General features: G+C 40.2%; 3 protein-coding genes across 3 annotated transcripts; all 3 read right to left on the reverse strand.

Annotated features, from left to right (window-relative positions):
* Positions 1-1896: 1896 nt before the first annotated feature.
* Positions 1897-19614, reverse strand: NMI (N-myc and STAT interactor). The gene is made up of 8 exons (XM_036254182.1): positions 19332-19614; positions 15062-15151; positions 14215-14310; positions 9220-9382; positions 6146-6252; positions 5872-6058; positions 3711-3817; positions 1897-2849 (listed from the first exon to the last, which is right to left on the reverse strand). Exons 2-8 carry the CDS (start codon positions 15143-15145, stop codon positions 2664-2666), a joined length of 930 nt encoding a protein of 309 aa, XP_036110075.1. The 5' UTR covers positions 15146-15151; positions 19332-19614; the 3' UTR covers positions 1897-2663.
* Positions 12287-12640, reverse strand: LOC118625317 (transcription elongation factor SPT4-A-like). The gene has a single exon (XM_036254183.1). The coding sequence runs from the start codon at positions 12638-12640 to the stop codon at positions 12287-12289; it is 354 nt and encodes a 117-aa protein (XP_036110076.1).
* On the reverse strand, positions 16413-24276 carry LOC118625611 (protein ZBED8-like; the record flags this gene model as incomplete). The annotated part of the gene is given in 9 exon segments (XM_036254651.1): positions 16413-16643; positions 19332-19529; positions 22312-22884; positions 22886-22974; positions 22977-23089; positions 23200-23324; positions 23326-23695; positions 23697-24225; positions 24228-24276. Coding segments are annotated over 9 exon segments (2277 nt in total), but the record flags the coding sequence as incomplete, so codon positions are not given.
* Between the last annotated feature and the right edge of the window lie 421 nt (positions 24277-24697).

A 24697-nucleotide genomic window follows, 5' to 3' on the forward strand; every position in this document is an offset into this window, starting at 1 on the left:
AATAGCGGCCTAATCAAAATTCCACATCCAGTGGGTATGGAGCCCACATCTACTCAGTGGAATTTCAGAATGGCTTTGGCTCAGGAACTGCTGTGTTTCCCATACTGTCGTTTTCTAGCTGCAATAGAGTTTATTGCAGTTATTTTGTAACAGTTTCACCACTTTATATTGGGAGATCTCTACATAAAGAGGAGTGACATTCAAACCTGATATAGAAGCTATCTCATATCATCTAGAGTTCATGCATTTTTAACTTGCTGCCATATTTGGGGGAATATTCTGTTTTTCTCCCTTGGGGATGGGGTGAGTGTGAGGGCAAGTGTATTTTGTATGTGAAGAAGAGTGATCCAAATATTGACCAGGAGAAAAAGAAAAAAGAAATAAAAAGGGAAGGAAGAAGGGGAGGGGAGGGAGGGAGGGGAGGGGAGGGGAGGGGAGGGGAGGGGAGGGGAGGGGAGGGGAGAGATATTGACCAGGAGAATAGGACAGGTGTTTCTTATTATTCTGGCTCAACTTTCTCTGGTTCTTCTCATTTTTACAAGACAGAATTTTCTAGTCCCCTTATGTTTCAGTGACGCCATGTGATTATTTCTGGCCAATGAGATGTGAGAAGAAATGACACAGGTCACTTCTGAGTCACAGCATTTGGTTGCTGGTGCAAGATTCTCCACCTCCATGATTCTGGAAGAATGTCTCTTAAGTGATTGAGATGGACTCTTAAGTGATTAGAACAAACGTAGTCCTCTACCAACCTGTGTTGGACATTCAACATGAATGAGAATTAAATTTTTATTTTGTTAGGCCACTCAGATTTGGGAGGTAGTCTGTTATCACAGCATTACCTAGCCTGCTTTGGAGGATAAACCTACAAACAGCAGGAGGGACTTGTAATTCCACAGATCTATCTTTCCAGACTCATACACTGACAATGTCTTTTCACACATTTAGTAAGAGCGATTTCATCCTGGACACACAATTTAAGTCTTCCAAACTTAAAATACAATATGTTAAATAGTCGATACAGTATCTTTTGGTACATTTTCAAAGAGAACTTCCCTTCTGTAAAATCTTTAAAACTCTACAAATAAGCAGGAGAGTCAATGGTTGATTTTTGAGATGGAGCCAGATCACACATGGATGGTATGGTGAAAAGAGAAAAAGTATACTTTTCTAAAATATGTAACATTTATCAAAAACCATTATGAAAATTTAGAATGGAATAAAATTATCTATGTTACTGCCTGAAGAAGGCCCCCAAAAGAAACAAAAGTGACTGTTTCAAACCTTGTCCTAAATATTATGAAAAATTTTTTCTGATTGGCAGTCTGCCCACACTAAAAAGGACACTCTCTGGGCTAGTGAGACCAAACCAACTGAAGTTAAATAAGGTTTTTTAAATGTTTCTTCTTATATTTTGGGAAACTGAAATAATCTTACTATTTCCAAAGAACAGCACACAATGAGATTTTTTTTTGTAAAACAGTGAATATGAAGACATATTATAAATGCCCAGTTTACAGGCGCCAGCTCTCATTCCAAAGAGAAATGTGAGAGTAATGACTACTTCTGATACAGTATAACAACTGTAAAACCTAAAAATAAAATATCGGAAGAAAAACACAGCACTTTTTCTTAAGCTTTTCTTCATTTAATTTAGATGGCAAGCAGCATTGGGTAAGTGTAGGTTTAGAATTTTTCCTAAAAGCATTTCATTTCTACCAGCGTTTTAATATGACTTTAATTCTGCTGTTGGCTCTCCATGAAACATACTCTATTAAGATAAAGAACTGAACAAACATTCTTTACCAAAGAGAATTTTACCTTGCCTGAATAAGAACCTTGAATTTTACCATGTAAAGTTTCTGCAAGTTAAAACAGTGGGATGCTGACAGCCTGGGCCTTTCTCCATCTAAATGTTTAGCTCCTGGAGGACAGGTACTGTGTTTTTACCTTCGGGATGCCCCAGCATCAGGCATGAGTGATGAGCCAGTGGCTTTGCATTCACCTCTCTCTTTATTCCAAGGCTGTCAATCCCTCAAACCTATTTTCTCCACTGAGCGTAAAAGAAAGAACATTCTTGTCTTGACGATTTCTATTTGGAGAGGGATATCTTGGAATAGAGGGCATTTAATACTCTGGAATGTTCAAGGGAAAACTACACTTGGCTCTGAGACATACCTTTGGAGCTGTGGAATTACTCTGGAAAATGGAAAATGATTACTCTTGAAGTCCCTTGAAAATTCAGTCAAGTCTACAGAAATCACAAACTGCTGAATGTAACAGTTCTTTCGGGAAATGTGAGGAGTAAAGCCTGCAAATTGGAGCTGGCGTGAAAGCAGAATTGGCCCACTTGACCATGACAGAAGGGGCCAACGTGGCAGGAGGACAATTGTATCACTTACGGTTGATTTCAACAGACATGGCACCAGTCCACATAATTTATGAACAAAACTGTGTTTAATATAGTGCTCTTATTGTACTTGTAAATATGCAGGACAGTAGAAATCACGGAAGAATTCAGAATCATAAATATATATTTGTCTCTATGAATATCTAAAACTAAGAATTAAAGCTTTCATTTTTTAAGGAGAAAGATATTCCTTTTCGTCAAACACCGATAGTGAGTGGGGCTCAGAAGCTCTAACCATCATGGTTCCATAAGCCTATTCTTGAAAGTATGCTACACAAGGTTGATTGAGAGAAATTTTGACCATATCGACTTCTCCGCCTCCATTCTTCTCCCGCTGGAAATGAATGCTGATTAAATCCTCCACAACTTCCCCATCCATCATCTGAAGTTCTTCCATTCCGGTCAGAAGCACCGTCTTCTTAGATATTCCTGAAAATACCTAAAAAGGAAAGTAAAAAAAGATAAATAGAAAATTTTTCTAAGAGCTTTGGATTGTAAAACTTTACATTGATAGCTCTGCTTAGTATTTTGGAGTTATTTTAGGAAAGACAGGGGGCCTCAGGAAGATTTTTCGAGCAAGAGCCTGTCAGAGTCAGAGCTGAGTTCCAGAAAGACAACTCTGGTGGCTTTAAACAAATCGAGGAAAGAAGGGCAACTCCACTGACAAAAAGGCCAGTTAGAGAGGTAGTCGGAGGTGAAGTGACGAGATTGAGTGACCAAAGAAATGTCTGAACTGAGGCAAAACAAGGAGTTAAGCATGAATTCTAGCTTTCAGGTTGTTGGTGGGGGCATTTAAGACCTGAGTAGGTACAGAAAACAGGAGCGGATTTGGGTGAAGATAATGAGTTCGGAGAAAATGAGCAGGAAAAATTATTTGTAATGCCCAATGATAGACACGCAAGGAAAAAATGTAGCTATGTCTCCACATACAAAAATAAAGATTGTGCCATTATCTGAGTAATTTTAGTTTTAAAAGTGTACAATAAATTGAATAAGGTACAGTTTTGCATTAAAATATTCTTTTGAAAGACAAACTCATTCTTTTGTTGTTTTTTTGTGGTACATGCTCCTAGCGGGAACCGAACCCGGGACTCTCTGGTCCACAGGCCGATGCTCAACCGCTGAGCCAAACTGGCCAGGGCGACAAACTCATTCTGAACCAAGCAGATATGAAAAAATTATTTTGATATCCCTTACTAATAAGATTCAAACAGTAACAGACTCATAACCTTTTCTTTATTTTCCATGGGGGGGAGTCAAGCAGTAAGTTCTCAAAATGAAAGAAAACAGATGATCTTACCTGAAACTTTTTCAAGTGTGTTTCTATGTACGGAGAAACGACGACTCTAAAGCAGTCCTGATTTATATAAAGAGGATAGTCTTTCTTTTTCAAAATCTTGTCAACAACTAGGAGTAAATTTTTTTTTAATTATTTTATTTATATCATAGACATTTTAACCTAAGTTAAAACTTCCAACAGAACAATATCACAATAAACAGTAAATGGAATGTCTAATTTTTAAGAAATTGTAGTCCCCTTTAAAGACTTCACAGTACATAACTTTGAAAACCATAAGACAAAACAATAAGGAAGTTTGGGGGATCCTTCTCTCTTGAACTATCCTTCATAGTCAATCTAAGCAGAGAGGGTTTCAGTGTCTTCAAGTAGACCCCCCTGGGCTAGCTACATAAAATGCAATTACCGTCTGCAAAAAGTAACCAACCCATCCTAACAAGACTGTTGCTCAGTTTCTAAAGCAGTATCAAGAAAAACTATGATTAGAATACTATATTCATTTTATAATATATATTTTACTATTCATATGTAGAAACACATATATAGCAAATTACTATATTACTGTAGTGTATGTGTTTATGGATGTGTTAGGTACTCTGTAACTACTACATGATACTCAGTAAACGGATATAATAATCTTAATTAAAGGGGTAGGACGAATGTTGAATGTCATCCAGAAAAGTGAAAGCAAATAATAAAAATTCATCAGTCTTCTCCAAAACAAAGAATAATCAAATTTATGTTTAGCAGCATTTCCCTCCTAGAGGGGAAAAAGGGAATGTGTCAAGATAGCATAAAATTTAATAGAAACAGGCCCAGCCAGTGTGGCTCAGTGGTTGGGCATCAACCCATGCACCAAGAGGCCGCCAGTTCAATTCCCAGTCAGGGCACATGACCAGGTAGTGGGCCAAATCCCCAGTGGGCGGCATGCAGGAGGTAGCCAATCGATGTTCTCTCTCATTGATGTTTCTATCTCTCTCTCCCTCTTCCTTCCCCTCTCTCTCTAAAATCAATAAAGATAAAAAAATTTTAAATTAAATATAAAAAATTTAATAGAAACAATTCTAAAGAATATCCAAAAACTTTGGTTTTTCTCTTGTCTCCCCCGCCCACTTTGGATCGGCAGTATACGTGGTTAAGAGTGCAGACCCTTGCTGGCAAGGATGTGGACATTGCTAGCAGGAATGCAGAATGGTGCAGCCACACTGAACAACAGCACAGCAGTTCCTCCAAACATGAAACCTAGAATTACCATATAATCCAGCAATTCAGAAAGATCTAGCCTTAACTAACTACAGAGTCGGAGACAGGGAAGGACATGTCTCAACGTTTCCTAAATTAATGCTTTCTCTATTATTTCAGTTTTCTTTAGAAATCACGGTTATTTCGTTATAAAAAAAAAAAAAAACCCCAATCAGTCAATGTTTTTAACTGTACAGTTGGAGGTCCATTATCTGTGCAAACCCACGGAAGCCCTAAGACCGAGAACAAAAGATTTTTACATTGAGAATCTCTTGAACCAATTCACAGAAGCAGTTGTACAGTCTTCTATTTTTAATCATAAGAATGTAAGCCTCTCGAAGATGATTTGGCAAAAGTCCATTTCTACCTGAAAAGGGAACAGATGTCTAGCTGTTCTTTCCAAGAAAGACCCCTAATCTTCCCTGTCATTGATTTTCTCTGCCTAAGAGACCCTTGTCAGTCCTAATAGGTGGAATGAAACAGGCAGTTTAATATATGTATTTACTTCATAATAAATATATGTGTAAATGTCTGTGCAACACACCCACTGTGTGATCCTGGGCTCGTTACTTTCCCTCCCTAGCTCTCAGTTTCCTCATCAATTAAATGAGTACCACACCCACCTCCAGAGCTGTGCTGCAGATGAAAGGAGATAATGTGCAGAACACCCGGCGCCGGGCCTGGCACCTGGTGGGGATGCACTAAGATGTATGTCCTCGTTATCTGTAATATTACCTAGTTCGCAGTAGCGTTCATGAAAACCCTGTTCAAGACTCCACCATTTTAAAGGTTTAAAAACAATCCCCTGTTACTATGCTGTCTAATACATTCCAAAATAAAACAAGTAAGAAAAGAATACTTTTAGAACCAGCACAACATAATTTCAATGGCAGAGTATTTTTTTAACTTAGTGCATAAATACCTCCGGTTTCCACAAATGTGATGACCGCGCTTCCCGCCTCCTTGTCGTACTCCACGCTCTCCACCTCGCCGCCGCCGTTCCGGGACTTACAGAAGCTCAGTTCCAGCTTGTCTCTCATTTGATTTGCAGGCAGTTCATCAGGAATTTCAGTAACATTAATCTTCATTTTAGACACTTCCGCATGAACCTGGGAATTCGTTTCATATTCAGAGATATGGATGAGAACAGTGTCCATGTTTAACAGAATTCCGAAAAGCTTCAATCACCGTGTTACCTGGAATCTGACTCCTGGTTTTAATAGAACTGGCTTGGCCACAACCTCCACAGTTCTATCCATTATATTCACATTATGTTTCCCCAGTCTGATCACATTTTGGGCAACTGAAAAATAATTTAGAAAGTATTAATTTCCAATATTTCAATATATTTTTATCCTTTTGGTTTAAGAACAAATTATCCTAGGCAAAGACTTGACTTGGGGGGATGAACACACAATACAGTGTGCAGATGATGTGTTGTCGAATTGTGCACCTGAGACCTGTATAATTTTATTAACCAGTGTCACCCCAATAAAGTCAATAAGAAAAGAACAAACTATCCTAAATATTTTCAATGTTATTTCATTTTAAAGGATCTAATTTTTAAACTTTTCTTAGGATTTCCAAGTGATAATAGTCTGGCCACCAAAGTAGGATATATTAATGTCAAAATACATCAGCAAAAATTACTATGTAGAAATCCAGTTCTAGATAAGCCTGATAATCCTTCAGAAATTCATGTGATTTCAGTGCCCTCACACACCCTTCTTTTCCACTGTTGACAGAATTACCAGAGAATCAATTCCCTGAGGACATTGAAGCACAGCCAGAAATCTCCTCCATGATGAGTAAGCTGGGAAAACCTAAGAGGGTTGGTGCCCTGACCATTAACCTTATTTATCATTTGTCACTTTTAATATGTTACAAACATCATAGAAATAAAGTTATTTTTGTCTCTATCTTTCCCAAGGATTACATATTAAAGAGTACATAGGCCTGAATATCAAAGAGTAAATCTCTATTTTTTGCCATATTTAATTAGGAATTCTACTTTCACTAAAATGTGTTTGAGATCATTCAGTGAAAAGTTGACAGCCTTGCTATACTGATCACAAAACTGTCACATCAAATTTATCCACGCAAAGAGGAGAGGATCAGTAATATAATTATGCCAAAAGTCATTAGAATTAAAAACAACTGTGTGTCCATTTAAAATGCATGTGGGTGTGTCTATTTTTAATTGTGTGACATGAGAAGTTATAACTCTTCGGTTCTTAATATTCAGAGCTGCTTGTTCTACTTTGTCACGAAGCTGAGAGATGCCCATCCCTGGTCTTATAAACCTCACATGTGTTTATGACAACCAGCTAGCACACCACAGCTGGAGGAAGAGAGAAACTGGGCTAGAAGGCAGGGCCTTGCCACGTGGGAATTCACAGTCATTTTACCATGATATGAGGCTATAACTTGAATTATTATTTTTTTGTTACTGACAACAGGCAATAATAACAGAAAATATCAATGAAGTAATACTTAAATGATGCTCTTTCCCTGTCTCTTCCCACACCCAAACCTCCAACATCTGGTGATCTGACGCAGCTGAGAGGAACCACTTGTACTTCAACTTCTGTGACACTGATCATCAAAAGCCAACTACTGCTAATTGTGTAAACCCAAAGCTGTCCCAGGAGAGCAGGACCTCACAGCCATGTCTATGGCGGGAGCAGTGATGCAGCTGTTTTGGAAGAGAATCCCGATCTCAGCGTTCCCAAGTAATCCCTGTGCAGAATCCCTGCCTTCCAACTCCTCACTTTGGTCTTTCAGGTGAATCCCAATCACCACTGTCCACTGCCAAGAAGGCTCTTGGTCTCCCTCCATCCTCAGCTGCAGGGGTGCACCCAGGGGTGTAAACAGTATGAGTATATACTGACCTGCTAGAAGACCATTGTTTCGTGTGTGTTTTTTATTAAGGTAAAATTGATATATAACATTATATTAGTTTCAGGTGTACACTATAATTCGATATTTATATATATTGCAAATTGATTACCATAATATGTCTAGTTGCCATCACCACCATACAAAGTTACAAAAAACCTTTTTTTATTGTGATGAGAATTTTTAAGATTTACGCTCTTGGCAACTTTCAAATATGCAATACAATATTACTGACTGTAGTCGTCATGCTGTCCATGACCCCCCAAGGCTCATTTATTTTATATCTGGAAGATCGTCTCTATTGCCCCCTGAATCCTTCTCTTTCTAACACTTATTTTCAGGATATAGTGATGGAGACATGAGTTACAATAACAGATTCTCAGCATCTGAGCACTTGAAGGGATTGTGAAGGCCATTTGGTCCCACCCCATAACTTGACATGGTGGCCTGCTCAAAGGATGCTGGTTCAGTAGAACGCAAATGGTACTCAAGGTTTGGGTCTCAGCTCTGCAATCTGTTAACTGTATGAAGCGTGAGCAAGTTCCTTATCTTCCTTAATCTTCATTTCCTTACCTGGAAAATTCCTAACATGTAGCAATAATGACATGACAGCTGACACTGACTAAGTGTTTATTATGTGTCAGGCGCTGTGCTAAGTATGTTATCAACATTTGTCATTTAATAGTCAAAGCAACCTCATGAGGTTGGTATGACCACAAAATCTGTCATAAATCTGAGATTTATAAAGACCTCAACCCAAATCACAATTCCAGAAAGGGGCAAGGATGGCATTCAAAGCCAGAATCTCCTCATTAAGGTGCCTCCCAGCTCTGAACAGAGTCCTACACCATGGCAGACTTAGCAAACACCAGGTGCCATCCCACATCTGTGACTCCCGGGCTCTGTCAATTGGTCATGTGCCCTTTGGTAAATCACTTAAACTCCTGAGAATCTGTTTTCTTGGCTACAGAATACAATGGTAACTCTCCTATGTTATAGTCATGTGAGTATAAAATGAGATGATGTCTGTGAGAGCTCTCTGAGAAATGTGCAGAGCTTATGTCCTTAAAGCATTATTATTGCTAGTATTATCATTTGGAAGCAGCAGGTAGAATAGAAAGATGCTGGTATTGGACATCACAACACTTGGGCTTGAGTGTCAGAGCCGCTGCATTCTGAATGAGTGATCATATTCAAGACACTTCACATCCAAGTCAGTTTACTCATCTGTGAAATGGGGATAATCGTACCTGCCTCAGAGTTTCACTGTGAGAACGGGATGCAATAATACACGTAAAATTGTAAAGCAATAGTCAAATATCTATGAAAGCTCTTTGGAAAGTACAAGTGCTTTGTCGAACACTAGTCATACCTTCTTCTTCCTCAAAGGTGATAAGCGCTTCTCCTTTTTGTAGCTCATAAGGAACTTGTGAGCTCACTTGAAATGAACAGGAGATATTTAAATACTGGCTGTCATTCTCAGGATTCTCTAGGGCTGTGAATTTCATCTTCATTTCGGGAATATCCTCTTTAATCTAATTCAAAAGAAATGTTTCATTAAAATCAAGACAAGAAATAACTTAAGCCCTTCCAGTGATTATGTGATCTGATCATCCAATAATTCATTCTCCACTGATTTCCGAGCCCCCCAGAATAATAAGTGTGGTTTATAATAACTTCAGTAATTGCTTCTGCCCAGGTAAGTAAGCAATAAGGTAATCAGGTGCTGATCCTTTAATCTTATTTCACAAATCAAATTATAAGTATATAATGTCTCACCTTTTCTAGTCAATATTTAAACTGGTCAATATTGTATGGTGTTTGATTCTAAAGACATCATTCCTATAGATAAGAAGCTTTTAAACAACTGTGCCAAGCCCTGGCTGGTTTGGCTCAGCAGTTAAGAGTGTCAGCCCACAGACCACAGAGTCTTGAATCAAGAACACATGTCTGTTGCAGTTCAGTCCTGAGCCCTGGCTGGGGTCATGCGGAAGGCAACCAGTTGATATGTTTTTTTCACATGGATGTTTCTCTCTCTCTCTCTCTCTCTCTCTCTCTCTCTCTCTCTCTCTCTCTCTCTCTCTCCCCCCCCATCACTCCCACTCTATCTGAGGATAAATGGAAAAATATCCTAGGATGAGGATTAAAAAAATAATAATAATGATAAACAACTGTGCCAAAAAAGGCTAGCTCACAAGGGAATCATTAGACAGAATGTTCACTCTTATTGCAAAGCTATATGAAATAAAGTCAGGAGTACATTATAGTTAATTTGATAACAAACCCAGAAAATTTCATCCAAAAAGAATGACTCTTTAATTATATAATTTAAGTTTATCAATTTTAATTTATCCCTTCCCCAACATCTGTCCATCAACTTTTTTTTTTTTTACTTTTTTTTTTCTTTATTGATATTAGAGAGAGAGAGAGGAAGAGAGAGATAGAAACATCATTAAGAGGGAACATCTACTGGCTGCCTCCTGCATGTCCCCCACTGGGGATGAGGCCCACAACCTGAGCATGTGCCCTGACCAGGAGTTGAACTGGCAACCTCTTGGTGCATGGGTCGATGCTCAACCACTGAGCCACACTGGCCGGGCTGCCCATCAACTTTTTAACCATTAACAGAACTTGGGTTTATAAAACTGTGAAGGGACACTATCACAAGACTTGTAATCTGGAGGATAAAGTTAAGTGGTTATACCCATCTGCTTAAAGTCATTGGAATCAAGAGACCTATACAACTACACATAAATGCACAAATGAGTCTTGTGTTTGCATTTATATTTCTCATAGTTATTTACATACTGAAATACAAGGGGTTACCACAAAGATCAGAAATGTTCACTGAGCCATTTAATCTAACCTTATATTCATTGTATATCTACATGTGACTTCAGTGGAATTTCTGATTACCATAATTCCAATTTCAAAGCAATCTGTAATTTCTGAGAAAAGGCAAAGTGTTTCCCAATAATGTGGAGATAGATTTCCAGCATACAAGCAAACCTCGTTTTACTGTGCTTCACTTTATTGCACTTGGCAGATATTGGCATTTTACAAATCGAAGGTAAGACCTTCCACCAGCACAAAGACTATGATTTGCTGATGACTGACTCAGATGATGGTTAACATTTTTCAGTAATAAAGTATTTTTTTTAGAGCAAATGAATTTTACTTTTATAAAACTGAAGTTGTAGAATTTCCACATTGCTTCATTTTTATAATCACAAATCTAGGGTAAATAGGCAGAGTAACCATTCTCATTTTACAGATGGAGAACATGAAACCTAGGGAAATCAAAATGGGAATACTAACAGGATTTTTGTGGAAATTTAAGAAATTAAGGATTTATGGTAAAATTTTAATTCCAAAACAAGCATCTCACTTTGGCCAATAACATGACATCATTTAAGGCCCCCTACTAGGCCAGAGGAGAAGGCAGCAGCCCACCTCCTATGGAGGCACAAACTAGCCAGACCAAGACCCAGCAGCTACCTGAGGGTCTTTTGTTGGGGGAATGTGGGTCACTGGGGAAGGGGAGGTCACGGGTGCCACTGGCTGGCCTACGGTATAGGAAGAGCAGTAAAAAGAAAACAGATACAAAAGGAAAAATAAAAGTATTAAACCTGGTCAAGAGGTAACAAATATCAAGTCCCAGGCAAGCCAGTGGTATGGTTAAGTGGACTGAGCATCATCCCATGGACTGAGAGGTCCCAGTTCGAGTCATGGTCAGGGCACATGCCAGGTTGTAGGCTTGATCCCCAGAAGGGGGTGTACAGGAGGCAGCCAATTGATGTCTCTCTCTCATATCAATGTTTCTCTCTCTCCCTTCTCCTCTTTCTAAAAATATCAAAAACATATTTAAAAACAATAAGTCTCAGTATCGCTTCAAAGGACACCTGCTGTGCAGGTCGAGGGCAGAAGGTGGCAACCCACAGACATCAGGACTACCAGAATGGGATTGCCTAGACTCCAGACAGACCTTCCAATGCGACCCGAGGACGAGGACGCATACCACAAAGGCTGCAACCCTGGAGGCTCACACAGCAGGGGCCTCTGTTGCTCTGGGAAGGTGCTTAAAGAGCAAGTGAGTTCTTACCATGCCCAGCTAAGAGAAAAGGAGGCAAGACATCTGTCATGGGCTATGGGTTCGCTTTTATTGGCATTTGATAAGAGTCCTGCCCATGGGCAAGGAGGCAGCCCAGGGCTGTGGGAAGGAAAAACAGCACCTTACTCTACACTCAATTCACTCTATTAACCTACCAACCCCCACCACTCCCACCCGCACTAGGAACACGCTGTGCTGCTCTCTCAACAGTTTTCTGAGCCGCAGAATTGGAGAACAAGGAGGATCTGAAGTTCTGTCCATTGTTTCACAATAATAAATAAGCAGAGGCAGGAGTCAGCAACAAAGACACTGGCAGCCATGATCCTTGCTAGGTCTTTATAGCTGTGTCTCTGGATTTGTAGGCCACTCCCCAACTTTTCAGCTCCCGCACGATTCCTTGGGGCAGGCGACCAGTGACTGTCACCGCATGCACACCAGGCTTAAAGTTACTAACTCGCTGCCACTTAGAGACCCAGCCGTCCTCGGGACTCATCATTGCAATGATTCCATCAAAGGAAGAGCTGGTGCGGTCATATAGCATCTCTCGGTTACCCTTCATCTGAAGGTACGCATCACAATGATCACAACCGTCATATTCAAACTGGTCTATAGTCTTGACCAGCGAACACAACAAACAAGCCCGCAGATGCCGCAGGTCCTTGGGCACCGTCTCCAGAGCCATCGTCTCCCACACAAAAACAAGAGGCTCCCACGGCTGCCTCGGAATCATGAAGTATTTTTTACTTTATGAATCATAAAGTATTTTTTAATTAAGGTATTACATTGCTTTTTAGACATAATTGCACACTTAATAGACAATAGTATAGTATAAACATCACTTTTATATGCACTGGGAAACCAAAAAACTCACTTCTATTGCAATATTCGCTCTATTGTGGTGCTCTGGCACGGAACCCACAACATCTCTGCAGTGTGCCTGTACCTAAAGAAGGCCAGAGCTTCTGGAGTGAGAGTGCCTGACAGTCCTGAGCACACTGTGGCAGAAAGCAAGTCACTATGCCCTCTGCACCACAGCTTCACCCTCATAAAGTAGATCAACTGAGCGGGCTGGTTTCCCAAGGCCCTTTGAGTTCTAAGACTAGGCTTCAGTCCGAAGCAGCCAGAATCTTAACAGTCCTCTCTAAGTCCCACAAACACAGGAAACCGCATTTCCTGATATTCAATACCCTATCTCCTAAGTCAGAAACAAAAAAGTGACAATGCTTTAAGCAATTATATAATGTAGAAACAATTATGAGTTGTTAGGAAGAAAAAAAGGGTGAAAGCTACGTCTAATTCAAATAAAGGAAAATTTCGTAGAAACTAATGGTGAAGATATAAATCCTTGTTTTGTTTTAAATGTGCAACTCATTTAAATTACTGTAGCACCTTGGATAAGGAGAACAAAAAAAAATTAATGAGAAGACCAAGAATTTGATCCAAAAGTGATTGATAATGACCACTGTTTCTTTTTTTATTGTCAATTTTATTAATGTACATAAATATAAAAAGTGCATTATCATAAGTGTACAGCAAAATGAAATTTTGTAAAGTGATCACACACGTGTGACCAGCACCCAGATCTAAAACAAAACATGACCGACACACCAGAGGCCTCTTGGGCTCCCTTCTAGTTCCTCCCTAGTAGTTCCTACCATGCTAACGTCTAACATCCTGCTTTTGTGCCATATTTAAATAGAGGCCTATGGTATGCCCTCTTTAATCATTTTGGGTCTACACTGTGTTCATGAAATTCATCCATGTTGTTACATGTCGTTGTAATCTGTTCATTCTCATTGCTATGTGGTATTCATTGTGCACATACACCCCGATTTATTAATTCACTCTACTATGAAGAGACACTGGGTTGTTTTCACTTTGGGACTATTACAAACAGTGGTGTCATGAATGACCATAATGTTTTAAAAGTGAATTTTATAGCCCTGGCCAGTTTGGCTCAGCGGTCAGAGCGTCGCAGGTTCGATTCCGGTCAGGGGTACCAACCTGGGTTGCGGTTCATCCCCAGCCCTGGTCTGGTCGTGCAGAAGGCAACCAGTCAATGTGGCTCTATCACAGTGATGTTTCTGTCTGTCTCTCTCTCTACCTCCCTCCTACTCTCTCTGATGATAAATAGAAAAATATCCTCGAGTGAGGAATAAAAAAATAAAATAAAGAGTAAATTTTATTTAATAAAATAATTTATTCTGATATATGGTGTCATTAAAAATGTGATACATAAAATAAGTAATGGGGTACCTCAGAGTTTCCGGTGGCCTCTTGTAACTCCGCTTCAAGCTTTTGGATCTCCATCTTTAACTCAATATTTTCCTTTACCATTTCATCCACTAATCTCTAAAAAAAAAAAAATCAAATAGCACCAAAAATTTAAACAGCCCCTGACCTCATTTTTCTAAAGGAACTAAAGAAGTTAAATTTCTTTAACCCTGTAGAAGGCAAAGAAAGACAGTCTCAGAATAAACATAATCACATGAAAAATAAATTTGTTGAATGTTTTACATCATCTCCTACCATTCCAAAATGTTATTGTCTTCATTTTACAAACAAATAAACCACCTTTTACATAGACTAAGGTCACAGAAATTTTTATAGTAGAGCAAGAACTGAGACCCAGAATCTAAGTCCAACACTCTAAAACTCTTCCTAGCTATTTGTGACTACAACATCACTTGTAAATTGCACATATGTTATCTGGGCAATTTTTTAAATTTTGTTGTGATGTTTTTTGTTGCCTTGACATGCCAGACATGTGGCCTTGGGTAAATGGTTTAAGCTCCCTGAGCCTCCCTTCCCTCTTGGGTCTGATCAGATCATTGGTAACTAAGCCCTTAACTTCTAGGTGCAAATCAAAGAAATGAGGGGAAGGAGTGAAAAAGCAGTAATGCCGTAAGCCTTGTAAGAGACAAAATAAAAATATGATTCTTCTTGTAAGGCTTGAATAATGGACGTACAAATATTTTTGAAAACTCTAAAATCCTCCTGAATTCAAGGTAATGGTGGATAAGGACATACAAAACATGCTTCACTACAAAACTAATGTTTATAAATTAATTTTTATTAATACCCAGTAATTTTTCCCTTTTACCTGTTTTAGTTTATCTCTCCAAAATTCTTCATCTTGCCAAAACTCCTTATGAATTTGGTTTTTGTTGTCTTCACCAGCTGCCATGATTCCCTAATATCATAAATTTTTAGTATTTTAAAACAGTATTTACACACAAACTCAATAAGAAATAACAACTTTGACCCCTTTACAGAAGAAACATCTCTTCTTTGCTATATCTTTCCTCCTAGCATCAAAGTCTTTATTATCACGTGGCTCATATCTGAACAAAATCTGTATTTTGAATAACTTTACACCCATAAATATATAAAAGGGTTCTAAAAATCCTTTGCTTTTCAACACAGTAATAGAACATGATAGGTGCTAACATTCTTTTGTAATTAACGTCTCAATCATAATATCATGCTCTGTTTTAAAAGACTACTATTTGGTCTTCTAGTCTTTTGTAGGGCTAAGGCAGAAAAAGTACAAGAAAGCATCTAATGGTGCCAGAAAGCAAGCAGGTACTCAACCAATGATGAGGACATGTGAAAAGGTCAAGGGGTCCAGCTTGAGGAGGTTCTCACTGGCCAAATGTGGGAATAAATTAAACATGACAGTAATAATTAAATCCAGAGTATATGAGTTCTATATGACATAAATAAATAACCCTGGCAGGTCTGGCTTAGTGGTTAGAGAGTCAGCCTACGGATCAAAGGGTCTCGAGTTCAATTTCTGGTCAAGGGCATGTACCTGGGTTGCAGATTTGATCCCTGGCCCCAGTCAGGGTCATGTAGGAGGCAACCAATCAATGTGTCTCTCTCACATTGATGTTTCCCTCTCTCTCCCTCTCTCCTTCTCCCCCTCCCTTTCTCTCTATCAAAAAATCAATGGAGCCCTGGCCGGTTTGGCTCAGCGGTTAGAGCATCCGCCTGCGGTACAGAGAGACCCGGGTTCGGTTCCCGCTAAGGGCATGTACCTCGGTTGCAGTTTGTCCCCAGCCCTGGTTGGTCGTGCGGGTGGCAGCCACTCGATGTGTCCCTTCACGTCGATGTTTCTCACTCTCTCTCCCTCCCGCTCTATCTGAACAAAAAATGGAAAAATGTCCTCGGGTGAGGATAAAAAAAAAAAAAAAATCAATGGAGTCCAGCTGGTGTGGCTCAGTGGTTGAGCATCGACCCATGCACCAAGAGGTTGCTGGTTCGATTCTTGTTCAGGACACATGCCCAGGATATGGGCCCAATCCCCAGAGGGGGGGCATGCAGGAGGCGGCCAGTCAATGTTCTCTCTCATCGATGTTTCTATCTCTCTCTCCCTCTCCCTTCCTCTCTTTCTAAAATGAATAAAGGAAAAATTTTTTTTAAAAATCAATGGAAAAAAATTAATTAAAATGTTAATGAGGAAAAGACCATTTGTGAATTTCAAATTTCTTGCTCACAAAATACTTCTTCATTTCAAAGGGGAAAAGAATAACTTTACAGTGGAGAAGCCAGGCAGACGCCACAATAATGAAATAATCAAAGTCAATAATAAGATAAATCAAAATCCCGTGCCATCTGATAGGGTGGACTAAGAACACAGCATGACTTCTATGATATTCCCGCCAAAGATGCATGATCTGAATCTAAGCGTGAAGAAACATTACACAAACTTCAAAAGCGTCACGTTCATAAAAGCCAAGGAAAGACTGAGAAACTGCCAGACAGAAAGAGACTAAAGAAACATCACACCTAATACAACATATGATTCTGAACTGAGTCTTTTTGTTATACAGGATATTATTGGGACAACTTGCAACACTTGAATTGGATCCAAGAATTAGATGGCAATAATGTTCAATATTAATTGCCTGATTTTGATCACTGTGTTGTGGTTATGTAGAGAACACCTTTCTGTAGTTAATACATATTTAAGAATTCTGGGATTTAAAGTTGGAAAGTTATTCTCAAATAATTCGGAAAAAAAATTTTGTTTGTTTTGTACTTGTCACTTTTCTGAAAGTTTGAGATGGGTTCAACCGTTCTTCAAGGTCCATCCCAAATTGCCCCACAAGTCCTTGAGGCCTTTTCTGAGTTCCCTCAAAGGACAGTACTTCTCCCTCTTTTAGCTCTTGTGGGGATTTTTTTTTTTTTTTCAATGAGAGCTTGGTGTTCTGGTCTCTCTCGGGGGGAGCGGGAGGGGTTCCTCTCCACCAGGTTGCATAGCCTGATATATGACTGCCTCCATAACTAGCTTTCTGTTGATCAGAAAGCAGTTCAGGGGGTGGAGGGGGCAATGCCATGTCATCCATGGTGGCTGTGGGTCTCTTGGGGAGTTTTAATTGTTTGTGTATCTGTGTTATATTTTCTATGACAAGATAGATGGCCATGACCTTGAGGCCAGGGACCAGGTCCTTTCCTCCTTGCACCCACTCAGAGCACAATACAAGTTTACACACTGAAAACACTCAAAAGCCATAGAATTGTACAGTATCTTGATTCAGATATTTGTTCTGCTCAGGACATCCCAGGCATATGAAATTATTTTTTTACATTTCCAGAAAGCAGAAACTACAACATTATTTCATTGCTTTTTAAGTCAAGATTCTTAAAAACTTGTAATAAAGGCTCTTAATATATTTAAATCATTTCAATGATCCACTACATAATACCCCCAGAACATCTTAGGACCTATTTAGAATGAGTGGGATGTACAGTAGGCTTCCTTTCATGCAATCAGATGGATGACCCCCTTAAAGATGTCCACATCCTAATCTCCAGAACCTGTGACTATGTTAGACTACTGCTAAGGAGAATTAAGATTGTAGACTGACTTAAGGTTGCTAATCGACTGACTTTAAAATATGGAAATCAGCTTGGCTGGGTAGCTTAGTGGACTGAGCGTAGCCCCATGGACTGCGAGGTCCTGGTTCAATTCCTGGTCAGGGCACATGGCCCGGGTTTCAGGCTTGATCTCCAATAGGGGGCCTACAGGAGGTAGCTGATGGACTCTCTCTTCTTTCCTCTCTCTCTAAAATAAAAAAATCAATAAAAACATTTTAAAAATAATAAAATAAATAATTTTTAAAAATCATAAAGAACAATACTGGGAGTGGCGGGATCAGGAGGAGGGTGTCAATGGGGGGGAGGAGAAACATCTATAACGAAAATAAATTAATTAATAATAAAAAGTTTTCCCAAGGGATGAAAAATAAATAAATAAATAAATAAATACAATAAACTTGGAGATCATCCTGGATTATCAGTGAGGCCCCGTGTGATCACCATAGTCCTTTACAGTGAAAGAGGAAGGCAGCAGAGCAGAGTCCAGGTGAGAGGTGACGGGTCAGAGAGACGTAACGTCGCTTTGAAGATGGACAAAGGGCAGCACTGAGCCCAGGAAGGCGGGGCAGCCTAAAGAAGCAGGAAAAGGCAACAAAACAGATTCACCCCAGGAGTACAGGAAGGAAGGCAGCCCTGCAGACACACTGATTTTAGTCCAGTGAGAGCCAGGTTGGGCTTCTAACCTACAGAACTTGAAGATAATAAATGTGGGGTTTTTAAGCAACGAAGTCCGTTATTATTTATAACAGGAAATAACAAAACCAATGCAAATCGCCTCCACCCACCCACCACCTGTTCCCCTAATACACCCATCACTGTGGTGCCGGGCCCAAGAGAATTTAACCCTCCCATTTGCATGCCTGGTAGTATAAAGAAAGAATACGGGCTGGAAAGGAAGAAGGCGGTGACTAGGAAAATGGGGATACACATAAATGGTTTCCTAAAAACATGAGTGTGTCCTATAGACCGGGAAACATCCTATTCTCTTAGGATGTCTCTCTCGTGTCCCTGCTTATTCTGAAAAGCAAGGCAGGACTGACTGCCAACCCTGCGCCTGCCAAGGAGGGTAACCTAAGGAATCAGTTTTTCCAAGAACTAGCTGGAGAAGCCCCACAGGGACAGTAGGAAACAAACCATGTTAAGTTTCGATTTCTGGAAAGAAGCAAAGCAAACTAAGGGGACGAGGTCAGAGGCCCTGATGTTAAAGAGGAGGCACAGTGGGCCCGGGAAGCACGCCCATCGGTGGCGCCGCCGCAGCGACCCAGGAGGGGGGCGCGGGGGGCGCGGGGGGCGCGGGGGGCGCGGGGGGCGCGGGGGGCGCGGGGGGCGCGGGGGGCGCGGGGGGCGCGGGGGGCGCGGAGCCGCCGAGCCGCCGCCGCCTGGGCGTCCTCAGCTTCGGATCCTCCCGCGCGCGGTCGCCGGTCCCGCGGAACCCGCCTCCTTCCGCCGGAGGGCAGAGATGCAGTCGGGGAACAGGGCGCCCCACTCACCCGCCTGGGCCCGCCGAGCGCCGCGCCCCGGCCCCACTGCCCGACCGTCGGAACCCCGGTGCTGCGGGGCGCAGGGAGCCCGCTCCGGCTCAGAACCCCGGGCGCTGGGCGGGACCGCCGGTCCCCGAGGTCGGCGCCGCCCGATCCCGAGTCGTGTCCCGATCCCGAGTGGTGTCGCTCAGACGAACAGTTTGGTTCCTTAAAAAAGAAAAAGAAAACGCTGCTCCAATGGTGACTTTCTCTAAAACTAACCGGAGCGCCAGACCCGGTGTCTCTAATGACTAATCACTAACAAGTTACAGCAATTTTCACTTTCGGTTTTAAAAACATGGTGGTTTGGACCCGGCCGGGCTGTCGTACAGGGAAGGGTGCTGGCCGTCCCGCCCGGACCCTCCCAACCGGGACAGGTCTCTCTCCCCTCCCCCGAAAACCAGCCACTGTGTCCTCCCCGAGGGTAGAAACCAAACCCGAAAACACGTGGTGGTTTTGTTTTTGTTTTGAGGAAATCTTCCACAAAAGTATTCCTGAAGTTTTCATTAACACGAATTTTAGGACATTTTTAAAAAACATTCTTTGGTGTGTGTATATTCCTGGACGTATTGTTCAAATAATAGTGGATTGACACACCAAGTCGAGTCAAAGCTGCGGTCTCCCTTCAGACTGTAACTTTCCTTGTAAATTATTGGTCATTATAACCGTAATGTACACATTTTTATAGCCAGCACAACTTTTCGGTGTCTTTTGTAATGTCCTCTGCGCCCTGGAGTTGGGAAAGGTGTGGCGTTCAGATGGTTTCTATGACCTATGTCTGTCCTTGGCAAAGTTTCTTTTAATCTTCTGTTTTGTTGTGAAGATTGTAAATAAGTACTTCACTAGGTGTGATTTTTGCTTTGAAAATAAAAACATCTGGCTTATTTCAAGAACCTCAGTGTTTCTTAATCTTACACACAGAACCACCCACAGTTGTCCTTGCTCATAAAAAGAGAAGGGGTGGGGGTGTATCAAAATCATTTCCAGGCATAAATTCTAGTTTATAATGCTATGTAATCATACGCATTAACCAATACAGTTGTCTAAAAAAACAGATTAACAAAAGTCAAATTCCTTCAGATCAAGAATATTGATGGGAATCAGTTTAAAGTGGTTTTCCCAAGTGGAAAAATATTACGTGGTGTGTGACAAGGACTTTTGTGCTCCTCAGCCCAGTTAGGAAATAGAAAAACTCCATCTGTCGCAACTTGAGAATTATTTCCATTCTACCTTAGAATTTCAGAGACCGTGAACTCTAGGGATTATCTAATTCAACCTCACTTCTTCTTCTGTCTTATTTATGTTTTTAATATTTTTAAATTTGTTATTTATTTGAGAGAGAGAGAGAGAGAGAGAGAGAGAGAGAGAGAGAAACATTGATTTGTTGTTCCACTTATGTATTTATGCATTCATTGGTTGATTCTTGTATGTGACCTGACCGGGGATCGAACCCACAACCTTGGCATATCTGGATGACACTCTAATTAACTGACCTACCCAGCCAGGGCCTTATTTTTATTTTTTATGAAAAGATTGTTGTCCCATTCACCAAAAGGTCACAGGTTCAATTCTTGATCAGGGCACATACCTAGGATGCAGGTTTAATCCTGGGGTTCGTACAGGAGGCAACTGATTGATGTTTCTCTCTCACATCTATATTTCTCTTTCTCTCTCCCCCTTCCTTCCTCTCTCTAAACATCAATAAAAACATATTTTTAAAAAATAAGATTATAAGCTGCAGGACCATGGCCATTGCAAGACTGATCTAATCTCAACTTAGATCCTGTTAAAGGGCAAAGGATACAGGTAGTAGGGAAGCCATTTGGCCACCTACATGCTAAAGCTAAGCCATGTGTAGCAAACAGCCTGAATTCAGCTCAGCTTCAGATCCGGTACTCTGCAAAGCACTGGGACTCTAAAGATGAATAGTCAGCTCCTGGATATACTGTCATTAACAATCGTAATTGCTAACATCTAGGAACTCCTGGGCATTTTATAAACCTTTTTATTTTGCCAACAACTATATGAGATATAAGTATTATCCACACTTTGCAGAAGAGGACACTGAGGCTTAAAAAGATGACCCCAAATCAGGCAATTAACATGTGATGACCTTGATATCAGACTTTGCTCTCAACCAGGAAATCAGTGTCTCCACACTGTGTAGGGTGGTGCATAGAGAAGAAGGAATTGTATGGCCAACATGATTAGGAAATGCTGCAAACTGAGTTCACTTTTAGAGATTCAGATATGCATATCAGCACATTAAGAGTTTTGAGAAGTATTGCAGGAAAAAATTAAAACACATTATAATGTTTAACTTTATTCAAATTAATTTGACCATTAAATCCTTTTTTCATGGAGCAGCTATTAAAATGTTGAAGAATTTTTAATGGGAAATTTGAGTAATGCCTTACTAATGATGGGGTTCAGGAGAATGTCATTCTGACCTTTCCCCCCACCACTCCCCTTCTCTGAAACAGGACATAAAACCCTCCTGTGAGAAGTGCCTTCCCTGTACCTGAAGGAAAGGAGCATTCTCACCTCCAAAGACAAATGGACAGACAAGAATTTGAACAGACTTGCTAAGTTTCCCCAGTTTACTACGCTCACCTCGACTCCTTAACCCAGTGGTTCTCAACCTTCCTAATGCCACGACCCTTTAATACTGCTCCTCATGTTGTGGTGACCCCCAACCATAAAATTATCTTTATTGCTACTTCATAACTGTAATTTTGCTAGTGTTATGAATTGTAATGTAAATATCTGATATGCAAGATGTATTTTCATTGTTACAAATTGAACAGAATTAAAGCATAGTGATTAATCACAAAAACAATATGTAATTATATATTGTGAAATATTTATTTCTAATTACAAATAAATGAGATTTTGTATTTAAGCATGGTGTAGCATGGTTAACAGTCTTAATATAACAACAGTAAACTACATTGCTACAGTTTGCAACAGGATGTGTAAAAAGCCAACACCAGTACGAAGGTTGAGATTGCTTCTTTCTCACCAGATCAGAAATTCTCGGGGCAGTCTTTGCAAGAGCACAACGAAGATCATCTTCCACAGCAAGACTACATCTGCATTTAGGCTTGATAATCAACAAGCTGGAAAACCCTGTTTCACAAAGATATGTTGTTGGAAATAGAAGAAGAAGGCACAATACAGTCTCAGACAGAACAGGATATGACTGCAAACACTTGAACCAGAATTTTATAACTGGCATTGCAGAGAAATCTTTTCTCCCTACATCGCTGTTAATAAGTTCAATGAACTCCTCTTGTGCTGTCTCAGGAAAATCTTCAACTTTGACTGTGAATGGGCTTCTGGCAAGTGCAAATGGGGTGTCAGGTAGATTTGGAAAGTACGATGAAATTTCGTCTACAAGCATATGTAAGTGTTCTTTCACAGAAATTATCATCGTAATCCTTTTGTCTGGTTCAGTGTCATGTTCTTCAAAGAAAGCAGATAAGGTAGGTAACATGTAAATTTTATTTTTATCCAATTTTTTTTTGCCAAAGCTGAAGTTTCATTTGAAATGATAGGATCTTTTCAGACAAATCGAGGTATGTTGCATTTGGTCTTTGCAATGATAAATTAAATCATTCAAGATGGCAAAGATAGCAAACAAGTAAGCTATTTTCTGCAGTTGACTATTATTGCTGAAAAGTGCTTTGAGCTGTGGTCTTGTTTTCTGATTAAAAAACATTTTGAGCCCTGGGTTGTTTGGCTCAGCTGTTGGAGCATTGGCCTGTGGACCAGGGAGTCCTGGGTTCGGTTCCTGCTAGGGGCACATACCAAAAGTAAAAAAAAAAACATTTTGAGTTCATCATGAAGCTCAAAAACACATTTTAAAACTTTTCCTGTCGATAACCATCTCACTTTAGTGTGAAAGAGCAAAGCATTGTTCGGCGCATCCAACTCGTTGCATAGTTGTGAAAAATTATGTTTAAACTTTGTTTAAAGTGCTTGCCTTTACAAAATTGATAGAACTTATGATGCTTTTCATTACTTCTTGTAACTCCTGTGGCAGCGTCTTCAATGCTAATATTTGCTGATGAATCATACAGTGAGTTCTGACAACTTTGGGTGACTCATTCAGTACCAAATGTTGAAATTCGGTTTGACATCCTAGCATAGCTGGAGCACCATCTATGCAAACACCACAAGCCTTTTCCCAAGAGATCTTATGCTCTTTCAGAAATGAACCAACTGTGTCAAATACATCACATTCAGTAGTTGTCATTTCAGGAGGTTTGCAAAAAAGAAACTCATCTTTAAAGTCGCCATCATTAATATACCTCACGTAAACCAGTAACTGAACAGTTTGCAATATCTGTAGGGTCATCAAGCTGGATACTAAATATTAGAAGTGGAGCAGATTTAATTTCCTGGGTTACCTGATCAAGAATATTAGCAGACAAGTCATCTATTCTTCTGTGGACAGTGTCATTAGATAAGGAAATTGCACTCAATTTCGTAACAAATTTGTCTCCAATCATAATTCAGACAATGTCTTTGGCTGCTAGCAACAGTAAATCCTCAGCAATGGTGTGAGGTTTCATAGCTCTGGCGATTCTGAGTGCCACCAAACAGGAAGCTTCAATGGCTGCTATGTTTTGTTTGTGGTACTTGCCACCAGTGTCAAGTCTGGCTCTCTTGAGTCCCTCAGCTTTGCTTCTAAAATAGTTGGTGTCCTTGCCGGCAAAGCTCAGATGTTTGCTATCAAAATGGCGTTTTAGTTTGTTCGGCTTCATAGATTCAGCTGATAGAACTTCACAATAAATAACACACTGCGGTTTCTCAATCCCTGCTGTAATTATTGAAGTAAAACCATACTGTAAAAGTCCTCACTATATTTTCTTTTCTTAATGTTCTTCTCTACACGATCCATTGTCATGGGATGGTTTGCTAATGAAAATAATATATAACAATAGCTTTAATAATACAAAAGATGATACATGGCATAGTTTAGTCAATACAGTTGATTAAAGTTTCCTATGATTTACCACTGTTCTTTTTTTGTTTGTTTTTTACATACCTATTACTATCACAAGGGGGCAGTATTCACATCAACCACAGCTGAATATAAAAAGACTGATCAGCCCTGGCCGGTTTGGCTCAGTGGTTAGAGTGTCGGCCTGAGGTCCAGAGAGACCCGGGTTCGTTCAGTTCCCACTAAGGGCACGTACCTTGGTTGCAGTTTGTCCCCGGCCCTGGTTGGGTCGTGCAGGTGGCAGCCACTCAATGTGTCCTTTCACGTAGATGTTTCTCTCTCTCTCTCCCTCCCTCCCTCCCACTCTATCTGAACAAAATATGGAAAA

Source organism: Molossus molossus, unplaced genomic scaffold (genome assembly GCF_014108415.1).
Source record: "Molossus molossus isolate mMolMol1 unplaced genomic scaffold, mMolMol1.p scaffold_m16_p_11, whole genome shotgun sequence".
NCBI classification, from domain to species: domain Eukaryota; kingdom Metazoa; phylum Chordata; class Mammalia; order Chiroptera; family Molossidae; genus Molossus; species Molossus molossus.

Coding starts and splice junctions, on each gene's coding strand:
- LOC118625317 (XM_036254183.1), bottom strand. CDS start 12,640: ATGGCTCTGGAGACGGTGCCCAAGGACCTGCGGCATCTGCGGGCTTGT.
- NMI (XM_036254182.1), bottom strand. CDS start 15,145: ATGGCAGCTGGTGAAGACAACAAAAACCAAATTCATAAGGAGTTTTGG. Junction 6,059..6,145: donor AACCAGGAGTCAGATTCCAG/GTAACACGGTGA, acceptor ACGAATTCCCAG/GTTCATGCGGAAGTGTCTAA. Junction 3,818..5,871: donor CACATTTGTGGAAACCGGAG/GTATTTATGCAC, acceptor ATTTACTCCTAG/TTGTTGACAAGATTTTGAAA.